Consider the following 12,134-nt stretch of genomic DNA (forward strand, 5'->3'; position numbering starts at 1 on the left):
GCAGCTGACTGCTGCCCTTGCTGCCCGCCTGGCGGCCTAATGCCCCAACAGTTAACAAGGGGATGTTTCTTTCCGCACTTAGAGCACTCATGGCGGTACTTGCAATACTCCCGTGTGCATAAGCCTTTATTGAAGTCCCAACATGCTCCGATACCAGTTTGTGTCACAGCCGCGCTTCCCACCCCACCACGGGTGGGCTTCCCCTGAAAGGGCCGGTAGACTAAAGGCAAGCCGATGGCTGTAAAAATGGTCTTGCCCCCAGGAGCAGCCCCCATTGTATGCTGCCACAAATCATTGTCTAACTCCCCCCATTTTGCTTCAGAATCCCATGCCATTCGCGCCCGAAACTCTTCGTCATACTGAAACCCTTCCAACAGTGTCTGTTTCGCCCCCACATCCTCGTACCCCCGCAAAGCCTCCCCTAGCTGAGCCAACTTAATTGGCGTAGGAGCCCTTTGGCCCAGTACCTTGTGCACCCCTGCCCCCCCCCCCTTCCCCCCTGGTGTTGCTGCAGTGTGCCCGATGTACCTGCAGCTGACTGCTGCCCTTGCTGCCCGCCTGGCGGCCTAATGCCTAATGCCTACACACCGGTGATTGGGTGTTGATTAAAAATACAATCAGAACGAAAAAAGATTCTAAATATTCGGCTCCCATCCAAGTGGATAGGGTGAGCAAAGGTTCTGCACTCATCTTGGGTAAGGGCTGGAGGGATATGAGACAGCTGGTTAGACTTACTCCTGATCAAGTAGGCATCATATTTAAGACAAGCATTGAAAATGCAATAGTCTCGCCTTTGAGTAAGTTAAAGCCATTTACTTTGCTAATGGTATTGAATTGTAGCTTTGCATTATTTCGTGTATATTTGTGATATGTGCATATATTTGCTCTTCCTTCGCCCCTTTTGTGTGCCTTTTGCTATTGTAATCCTCACTATACGAAATTAACACACATACTATTCTTCTATTCATTCACCTCCCAAATCTGAAACACTGCTCTTTTCCTACTAACGCTATGCTTTAAACTACTACACAGCTAATTAAACAATTTAAACTACATACAACTACATCATATCATAAATATACACTAAATAATGCAAAGCTAGAATACAATACCATTAGCAAAGCAAATGGCTTTAAACTTAATCAAAAGCGAGACCTATTGCATTTTTAATGCTTGTTTATTAAGGTAGCTGCCCCAACCAGTTCTCTGCTGCTTCACCTTTACCGCCCAACTAGAATGATAAGATCTGCTGATCTCAACCTAGCTGCTATTCTACGCTTCAAGCTGGCTAGACAGGGAGGTAGGTAATGCCGCGTCTTGGCTCCCAGACTCTGGAATAAAGTTCCCATATACCTAAGCAACGTTTCTCATATCATCTTAGTTTCAGAAAACAGTTAAAGTCTTGGCTGCTCTAGGCGGGAGAACCTGTTTTAGTGACTGATGCTTCTGATGCGCTGGGAAGCACTTGCCTGGGCAGACATGAGCAGTGTAAATTATTATAGCATAACATAATTGTCTGTCTGCAACTGTGCTGGCAAGCCACACCATAAAAACACCCCAATGTCATGGCAGAAATTCAATAAAATATGTTATGGAAAGAAACAAACACCCCAATACTAATACCCGTTCAAGTCTGTTTTTGCATTTGATTGCTACTTTTGCTGGAAACAATTAGGAGTAAAGTCGGCAAAGGTTTTTTGGGCATTTTTGGACACAGGCACAGCTCTACTCTTCATGATTGCATGTCAGCATGTCACTGAGGGGAAAATTGTCTGACATTATATCCTAAATATGGTGTACAGAATTATTGTCCCACTGGGTGTAGATTTTCTATTAATTCAAATGGGGTGAGATTTTGGTAAATTATATTTGGAACCCAATATTAATGACAGATAATATTCTGACAATATTGTTTGACCAGACCCCTTTCACACAGATTAGCATGCTGTATCCCGTAGGTGGGTCTTGCAGCAATGGCCTTCACAGAAATTGTGAGAGAGTGACAATCAAACCAGACGCGTAGCTGGGGGGAGGAGGGGCAGACCACCAAGAGCGGCACTTTTGGGGGGGCGGCGGCGGGTTCAAGGTAAGTTTTCTTTTTTTTGATATTTTATTCTGTCTCGTCGTCTGTCGCCTCCCCCCGCTCATCGTCCTCTGTCAACCCTCCCCCACTCTCTTACCTGCACAGCCGTCATAAGCAGCCAACTGAGAGATCGACCCGACGGCAAAAGCTCTAGCTACCCCACCAAATCGAACTGTGCTCAAAGTGCAAAACTGGGCACAAAAATATTTACGCTCATCAATTCTCTATGCATCAATTTCACAATGAGGCAATAAGCCCACAAACTAGGCAATAAACCCACAAAATAAGTGAAAATCCTTGCAAAATTCTAGGCCTGGAAATTTAAAATGTCTTCTCTCAAAAAGACAATTGAAGTTCTTCAAAGATTAAGCAAATGTGAATACAAACAAGAGACAACAGAAAGAGAGAAGAAGGCGAACAAAAGAGAGAGCAAGGCAGAAAGGACAAAATACGCAGCAATAAGGAGAGGGATCGGAATGTTATAAAGAGATCTAGAGAGATGGCGAGAAACCTGCAAAGCGTGAGGCGGGGAGGCGAGGGGCTGCAGAGACAGCGAATGTTTATTTATAGGCAGCACTTTTACCCAGAGGTCTCAAGGGATGTGAACCTGGAGAATAAATACAGCTGCATCTACACAGTAGGAGACACCGCGGGAGCAGAGGCTAACCAAGGTGCGGAAAATACCGCAATTGTTAACTGCGAAAGGAAGCCAAGGAAGGGATAGAGAGGGCAGGGAGGGCCGGGTGAGGGAGGGTGGACGGATGGAGAAAGAGGGGGAAGGAGAGGAAGAGTTGGGGCGAGAGGTTGGCAGATAAAAAGGAGGTGGCATGGGGAGACAGGAATTTGGTTTGAGGGATAAATGTAGGGAAAACGAATGAAGAGGTAGGGAGAAAGATTGGCAGATGATGACATATGAACAAATGGGAAGAGAGCGGGAGAGTCATGGATAGATGTAACGAGGTAGACATGGAGAGAGATGCGTGAGACAAGGAAAGCGAGAGAAAGACGAGGGAAAGGGGAGAAAGAAAACAAGATATACAGTTTTCTTAAAGTGGCACGAAAATCTGCTTTGGAATTAACACAACACTCCACCACACACTTCATTGGGAGGGAGGAGCGGGGGGGGGGAAGCAGACCACGGACCCAGGATTGTGTGAAAAAGGCCGCTTTTACTGGAACATGTGCACATTACAAATTAACAACCTTGGCAAAAGCCTTCCAAAACTAAACCTCACTAAATAAACAGTACACCTAACCCCGCCACCCCGCCCCTCCCCTAAATTTCTTCGAACCCGCCCGTACATTACAGCATTTAAAACAATACCAAACATTACATTACCATATACCCCACAAAACCTATAAATACAAACCTTCCGTTAAACAAACTCCCCTGCCTGCCCCTTTACAGCTATCACTCCCCCAACCTGTGTAACCGAACTAAAATAACCAACCTATCCTTTCCCTGTCGATAACCCAACTTCACAATTAATCAACCAACCTCAGCCAAAAACTGTCCAAATACAACTAACCCCCGCACTGCACCTGCTCCAAGCGACAAATACAGCCAAAAACCCCTGAGCACCTGTCCCACAAAAAACGCCAAACGAAAGAAAAAGACCAAACAAAAGATAAAAAAGGATATTAACTTGAAAATTGCAAAAAATGTCAAACATATTGGGGGGTTGGGGGGGGACAAAAATTTACCAGCTAAGCTCCCAGCCACCAGGTCACCAAAAAACCTAAAATGGTGGCTGGGAGCAGGAGCCCAAAGCATAAATACTTGGGCTCCTTTTGGGCTACAAACTAAAGAAGCCCAAAATACAAAATGGCCGGCGCGAGGCCAGCCTCCCCCCCACAAGCCCCTCCCAAACCGCCCGGGGGGGGACCTCCCTGCGGTCGGCTGCCTCCCCCAAGCCCCCATTGGGAGGGAGGAGTGGGGGGGGGAAGCAGACCACGGACCCAGGATTGTGTGAAAAAGGCCGCTTTTAGTGGAACAGGTGCACATTACAAATTAACAACCTTGGCAAAAGCCTTCCAAAACTAAACCTTACTAAATAAACAGTACACCTAACCCCGCCCCCTCCCCTAAATTTCTTCGAACCCGCCCCCGCCCGTACATTACAGCATTTAAAACAATACCAAACATTACATTACCATATACCCCACAAAACCTATAAATACAAACCTTCCGTTAAACAAACTCCCCTGCCTGCCCCTTTACAGCTATCACTTCCCCAACCTGTGTAACCGAACTAAAATAACCAACCTATCCTTTCCCTGTCGATAACCCAACTTCACAATTAATCAACCAACCTCAGCCAAAATACAACTAACCCCCGCCACCCAGAAAGGAGGGGGGGGTGAGAACTACCCACCCCCCTTTCTGCCCCCTCATAAACATTAAACTCCCTGACCATGCTCTTGAACGTTCACGCATCTGGACAAAACTTCCCTCATTTCAAGCAGATATAAATCCATCCCCAGCTTAGATAAATGCACTCCATCTCCTCGAAAAAATTCAACTGCCTCAAAACGGATGTCTTTGTGCGTCACTCTCCCAAACCTCAAACTTCGGCAAAACCTAGAAATCTCCGCATTTACCTTCCTCCGTGCCCTATCAATAGCTCTGGGATTCACAGCCTCTCTCCAGACTCTCCGCGGGACCAACTCAGTCCACAAAAGATGGTATCCCGACCAGCGCTCCTTTAATAAGGCAAAATCCCTCTTCATTGCCCGTAGTAAGACCACACCTTTAACTCCACAGAGATAATTTTCCACCAAATGTATCAACAAAATATCCGGGCACTGTCCCGTCACCATGGCATCATTCAAACACGGAATAAGGTCCTTCCACAACATACCCCCTTTCCTCTTCCACAAAATTTTGAAAAAATGCCCATTAAACCCCAACATTTTCCCGAAATAACTTTGGGACGCCTGAACCTGGGCCCATTTGATGAACGAATGCCCTACAATCCACACCGTCAACTCCTTCGAATGGGGCACAGCCACAGAACCTGAAAAGAGAAAAACAGAATGAGACTCATAAAAGGGGGGTTGACGCGTGCGCCTCCCCCGCATTAACTCTCACATATTTTTGAAAACAGTCTGACAACCAGCTCCCCAGTCGCATAATGTCCCCTTGAGACCAACCCCTATTATGCGCCTCAGTCGCTGCCCCTATCCTAAAAGAATGAGTCCCAAATTGAGCACCGTCCAACCCAATCCTCTGCAACCCCTTACGCAAAACCATACGCAGCTGCTAATCAGTTACCCGAGAGCCATTGATATGTCTGAAAACCAAGTCGCTCCCAGACCCTCCTGACAATGTCTTCCACTGCCTTGCCAAACGCAACGGACACGTAACACTGGGAGATTCTGCCTCCAACCACACCCCTTTACCTATGCGCCTCTGATCGGTTTTCGAGTTGGCCAGCCAGATGTTCAGGCCCTTGTCTGCAAAAAACACATCTTGCCAGCAGATGCCCTGCCTACACTTGGTCCCTAAGAGCTCCGAAACTCGAAAAGCCCCAAAAAACATGAATGCCATAAGGGTGGCAAACAAAGAAGACTCAAAATCATCCCTGCAAACCACAGGTAAACATCTAACAAACGGGCCAACGTCTGCCAAGAAAGAGGTGAGCGAGCCAATGTAACCCCTCCCCGCTCCCTAGCCCAACCCTCAAGCATCCTCCTACCCACTTCACTAGCAGAAGGGGAATAACCCCAAAGAAGTTTCCCCATGAAAGAAATTCCTGCCAATTTCCCAGCAATCGTGACCTTGGACAAGCCTCTCTCAATGAGGTCCAATATAAACTGAATAACATCTTCAGATCGGCGCCAAGACTCCTTCCTCCTGAAAGCTCCAGATGCCAAAAATTCCTTCCAGGCCAGTGCATATGCCGTCCGCGTGGACGCAGACAAGGAACCTACCACCAATTGAAATACCCTACGTTGCCTACATACCAGAGGTGCTCCGGCATCGGGGTCGGTGTCCTGTCCGCCTCCTTGGCCAGCCCATGGAATCTCCCCCACTGCGAACGAGACAAAGTATCCGCTTTGTCTTTGTCCACACCCGGAACATGCAAGGCCCTGAATGAAATATCATAACGCAGACAGCCCAGCACAAACACCCTCAACAACTTCAAGATCTGTTCCTCCCTGGCTGACTGCCTGTTGACAATTTCCACCACTGCCATGTTATCCACCCGGAAGAGCACCTTTTTATGCTCCAAGTCCTTCCCCCAGATGGTCAAAGCCACGAGTAACGGGAATAGTTCCAAGAAAGTAATGCTCCTCCCTCCATTCCTCCAGTCCTGCGGCCACTTCTCTGCGCACCACTTACCCTGCCAGTAAATGCCAAAACCATCACTGCCTGCCGCATCCGAAAACATTTGAACATCCCACTGTACATCCTCCCCTCTAGCCAGGGGCACACCATTAAAGGAGTGCAAGAAAACCGACCACATGCGCAAGTCCTCCTTCACCCCTGCTGACAAGCGCACATGATGGTGCGGTAAATGCTGACCTGCCAATGCGCGGCCTAGCTGCCTACAAAACGTCCTGCCCGCCCTGACCACTCTGCAAGCAAAATTGAGGTGCCCCAGTAACAATTGAATGTCCCTCACCTTCACCTTCGTTTTAGACAACATTCTGTCCAACAAATCCAGCATTTTGAGTTTTTTGTCATCAGGCAAGCGAGCTTGCATTGCAATGGAATCAATTTCAATACCCAAAAAGGATAAGGATGTAGCAGGCCCTACAGTCTTTTCAGGCGCCAACGGCACCCCAGTTACTCCATGAGCTCATGGAAAGTGTCCAGAGCAATCTGACACTCCGCGGAGCCCGGGGAACCAACAAAAAAGAAATCATCCCAATAATGTGTGACCAAAACATGCCCGGTGCGCTGCGTAAAATACCATTGAAGGAAGGTGTTGAAACGTTCAAATAGAGCACATGACACAGAGCAACCCATCGGTAATGCCTTATCCACGTACCACTTGCCCTCAAACTGGATCCCCAAAAGAGGCCAATCGTCAGGATGGACTGGAAGCAACCGAAAGGCCGACTTGATGTCCCACTTTGCCATTTCTGCAGTTGCGCCCGCGGTCAGCACTAGGGACATAGCCACGTCAACTGAGGAATAGGACACTGAAGCTGTATCTTCGTCAATATAATATTTTACTGACGACCCCTCTGGCCATGACAAATGCTGAATCAGCCTGAACTGCCCCTCTTCCTTTTTAGGCACCACCCCAATAGGGGATATGATCAAATTCTGGACCGGCCAATCATCAAAAGGGCCTGCCATCCTCCCTTCACGCACTTCTTTAATCAGTTTCTCCTGCACCACTGTGCTATGTTCTGCCGCTGATTTCAAATTATCTGCCCATCTTCTGAGCCGCGGCCCTTGGTAACCCAAATGGAATCCCCACTGAAACCCTTCCAACAGTGTCTGGTTCGCCCCCACATCCTCGTACCCCCGCAAAGCCTCCCCTAGCTGAGCCAACTTAATTGGCGTAGGAGCCCTTTGGCCCAGTACCTTGTGCACCCCTGCCCCCCCTTCACCCCTGGTGTTGCTGCAATGTGCCCGATGTACCTGCAGCTGACTGCTGCTCTTGCTGCCCGCCTGGCGGCCTAATGCCCCAACAGTTAAAAAGGGGATGTTTCTTTCCGCACTTAGAGCACTCATGGCGGTACTTGCAATACTCCCGTGTGCATAAGCCTTTATTGAAGTCCCAACATGCTCCGATACCAGTTTGTGTCGCAGCCGTGCTTCCCACCCCACCACGGGTGGGCTTCCCCTGAAAGGGCCGGTAGACTAAAGGCAAGCCGCTGGCTGTAAAAATGGTCTTGCCCCCAGGAGCAGTCCCCATTGTATGCTGCCACAAATCATTGTCTAACTCCCCCCATTTTGCTTCAGAATCCCATGGCATTCGCGCCTGAAACTCTTCGTCATACTGTGCCCACGCATAACCACTACCCGTAATTTGGGCTTTCCGTATGACGTCCATATACTTAAATATAGCCACGCAGCGCTCAGGGTATTTCTCGCAATAAAGGCTGGCGTAAATCAAAAATGCCGCCGTCCAATTCTCAATTGTCAACGGCACCTTAGGACGTTTTGCTAATTCATACTCTTCCTCTTTAGAGCCCTCCTTAGACCGCACCTCCCTATGAAGGAGCTTCAAAATCTCCACATATTCCCCTTTCCATATGCGCTCCTTCGTGGCCAGCATTAGATGCGCACCCAAAGGCTTTGTCACACCCATGTAAGGGACTTTTTTAATTTTCAATTCCTTACTTAACACAGGCTCTTTCCCACCTGCCGTGTCCGTATTAGTCCCACTCTCCATCTTGGCGCCCAGCACTAATCCCCCATCCTCCGTGCCTACCCCTGTATCTGTAACATATTTTCCTTTGTACAATCTCCCTTCCGTCACCTCCCCACTCCCACCCCCCCCGTCCCCACAGACACCATTTTAGGTTTGGCCTGTGTTGCAGCGGATTCACCTGGCTCTAAAGAGGATGCTCGGGCGGACTCCGACCGCCGCGTCAACCTCTCATATAAATCACCCGTCCCATGCGCCCACACCGATGGGCCGCGCTCTCTTTTGGGTCTGACCACCACTGGCTGTTTCCGGGGTACACATGAGAGGGCCCCCCCTCACCATCCCGCAATTCCCCTTCCTCGGGGCTGTCCTCATCATAATCCAGCAGAAGTGGCTCCTCCACTTGCAAAACATCTTTATCAAATTCCACAGTACGGGCCTTACCGGACCCTGCATGACAACTGGCCCCAACGGCCCCTGATGGACTACCTATCGGGGGGGCGACTGTACACGCCGGTGATCCCCCCTCCGTTGACTCTCCTGAAAATCCATTTCTCGTGTGAAAGCTGACCACCGTGACCTGCCTGACGTTGGGGCCAACGAAGTCGCGCCGGACCTTCGTGTGTTGGCCGCGACGAGATCGCCATGCGTAGAAGCTGACCAACGTAACCTGCCTGATGTTGGGGCCAACGAAGTCGCGCTGGACCTTCGTGCGTTGGCCGCGACGGGATCCCCCGCCGGTACGGGATGTGCCGCGCAAGGCCTCACCCTCCCTTCTCCTCGGCGCCACCGGGCCGCACCACACCCTAACGAGTCTGCTGCGCTGGAACTTCTCCTAACCTGTGAAGAAACATTTTGGACTGGTGTGCTGGGTCCCTGCAAACCGGCCGCTGCCCGCTGAACCATACCGACTCGAGGCGTAGAAACCACCCCTTCCTCATCCTCACTCCAATCCAACATTGTCTGAACCACCGCCGACGCAGAACCCGAAGTCTGACCCCCCCATGGACCAATTGACCTTCAAAACCCACACTCTAGCATCCTCCAGACCCAACTTCTGCAAATGACCTCTGACCAAAACCCTCCTCACGCCTCCTGACCTGAAACGCCTCCCATGCCTCCCCTTCCCCGAGACCCCGAACCCCCTCCGCCCATTAAGGAAAAATATCCAAACCCTCCCAGTCCTGCCCCCACCCGCAGGCTCTAACACACTAACATCCCCACTTTCCTCTCCAAAACCAGCCCCTCCAGCCGCTACAAATACAGTACCTTCCCTACCCCTTACAGGGGAAACATAACCCCTTGAACGCGACAAAACTGGAGTCCCAAAAGTCTCAAAGTCACCATAATAAACCCCCTTTTGCTGAGAACTCCATCCCCCACCTGAGCCCACTCACCCTCTCCCAACGAACTTCCCCCCACAGACTCTGGCTCAACTCCCCCCGAAGGGGGGGGGGGGGAGAAAACAATAAGGTGCTATCCAGCCCCACATCCTCCTGACACCCTACCCCCTTTCCAACTAGCTCAACCCCCATGCCCTGCTTCGAGCCCACAAACTCCAGGGGGAGCCTCCCCAATTCAAAACTTCCTGCCACACGAGAAACACCCCCATGCCCTGTGCTTCCCATACTCTTATTTGTAGGAAGAGCGAGCTCCGCGCGTGATGAAACTTCCTCACTCGCGCTCAATATGCCCCCAGAGGCCACACGACTTGCCCCTGCCGCTCCCCGCCTGCTCCGCTTCGCATTCCCCTCCCGAGGGAAGCGAGGCAGCACGCCTCTTAATGGCTCGCCCTCCCCCGCGCTTGCCTCTCGCAGCGGGGGAGGAATAAGAGCGCCCTCCAAAACCTGGCGAAAAGGCTCCCGCCCCATCGCGCCACACATCGCCCTCAACAGCTGCCTCCCCCGGCGCTCCCAAAGCACAAGGCCGTAATAAACGAGCCGGGGCTGCCTTTTTAAAGCGCGGGCGGCCCCGCTCACTCACCAGAACCGGTCGTGAACGCTTCGGGAAAGTACAAGCAGCCACCGCTGCCGCCACACCCGCGGAAGCCTGCCGGGTAGGTCGCGACGGCCCCGCGAGCTCCCCTATGACAAGGTCCATCCGGTCCGCCTCACTCAGGAGCCGGAGGGCCTCTAAGACACGATAGTCTTCCGCCGCCATAGTCGTCCTGCAGATTTACCACAAAAACGACTTATAACTCTAACAAATTCCTCCAAACAAAAATTTACCAGCTAAGCTCCCAGCCACCTGGTCACCAAAAAACCTAAAATGGTGGCTGGGAGCAGGAGCCCAAAGCATAAATACTTGGGCTCCTTTTGGGCTACAAACTAAAGAAGCCCAAAATACAAAATGGCCGGCGCGAGGCCAGCCTCCCCCCCACAAGCCCCTCCCAAACCGCCCGGGGGGGGACCTCCCTGCGGTCGGCTGCCCCCCCCAAACCCTCCTTTTCATGCACATACATTCGGGCCCCTCCCCGGTATAGAAACTCACTGCACAAACACCGGGGGCCATTATGTATACGAAACATTAGACATCATCCTACTGGAACTTAAACCATGGTGCGTTCACTGTTGGTAGGACACGCAACGTGGAACAGTTAAAACATCTCACCTGCTGCTTTTCTGAACTTTTTCCCTGCTAAAAGTTGTTGACTTTCACGTTGGCAGCTCAACCTTGCATGCCTCGAAGATCAGCGCTCGGGCTCAAGCTACGCGCAGTACTATGCTGAAACCAGTTCTGAGCACCGCAAGACCCCCATTGTCCTGAACAGCCACATGAGTGCCGCAGCTATTCGACCTACGCAACAGACTGGAGTTAGAGCGAACACAGGAACGAACACGAGGATGGAAGAGATTAACGCGCGCACCGTGGCCCCACCGAGTGCAAGTACACCAGGCGGGAGTTCAAGGAAATGGAACAAGCATTTGCAATGCAATAGGTCTCGCATTTGTGAGAGTTTGAGCTATTGGCATTGTAAATGACAATGCCTCATATTTATGCGTTTGAAAACCTGCAAGCTGTGTGTAAACAAGCACTTTGTACTTATAGCCCTTGCTTATGAGAAGCAAAGCTGGCAGTATCTTTTACTGACAGCCTTGCTTCTCGTAAGGACTATACGTACAAAGTACGTGTTTATGCACCGCTTGCAGGTTTTCAAAATAAATTAATAAAAGGCACTCTCATTTACAATGCCAATAGCTCCAACTCTTGCAAATACGAGACCTATTGCACTGCAAATGCTTGTTTTATTTACTGAACCAAGTTGCACTGGTAAATAAAGAAAAATAAAGCAGTGCCAACGTTTTTTTTTTTTTAAGGCGGGTGGAGGGAAATAACGAAAGCAGGGCTCAGAAGCAACACGGAGAGTACTGGTGCGGGAAAGATCACAGAGGATGGGGTCAGAAGCAACACGGATGGTGGCTGGACAAGAAGGGCGAGAGAGAGCAACGTGGAGCACGTGAGAACAGAAGCACACAGGAGAAAGAGAGCAACGTGGAACGGGTAGAAGCACACATGGAAAAAAGCAATACATGGGAGGTGAAACACACAAGGGCAAGCACAACACTGAGGGAGCGGGGGAGTAACATGGAGCGCGATGGAGTGGCGATGGATAAAGAGGAACCCCCCCATTAAAAAAAAATAAGATGCTATTATGCAGTCACAGCAGTGGTGTCATTTTGTAGGTAAAAGCACACCACATGAAAGCACCTACAGCGTGC

At 50.3% G+C, this 12,134-nt stretch overlaps 1 protein-coding gene across 1 annotated transcript in view; it reads right to left on the reverse strand.

Annotated features, from left to right (window-relative positions):
* The window catches only part of LOC146809735 (uncharacterized), a 59,581-nt gene that overhangs the window by 11,461 nt on the left and 35,986 nt on the right, over positions 1-12,134 (reverse strand). The window contains exon 2 of the mRNA XM_085614885.1: positions 4,945-5,100. Within this exon, the coding sequence (XP_085471011.1) occupies positions 4,945-5,100 (156 nt within the window). The remainder of the gene's footprint in view (positions 1-4,944; positions 5,101-12,134) is intronic.

Source organism: Triturus cristatus, chromosome 7 (assembly GCF_964204655.1).
Source record: "Triturus cristatus chromosome 7, aTriCri1.1, whole genome shotgun sequence".
NCBI classification, from domain to species: Eukaryota; Metazoa; Chordata; class Amphibia; order Caudata; family Salamandridae; genus Triturus; species Triturus cristatus.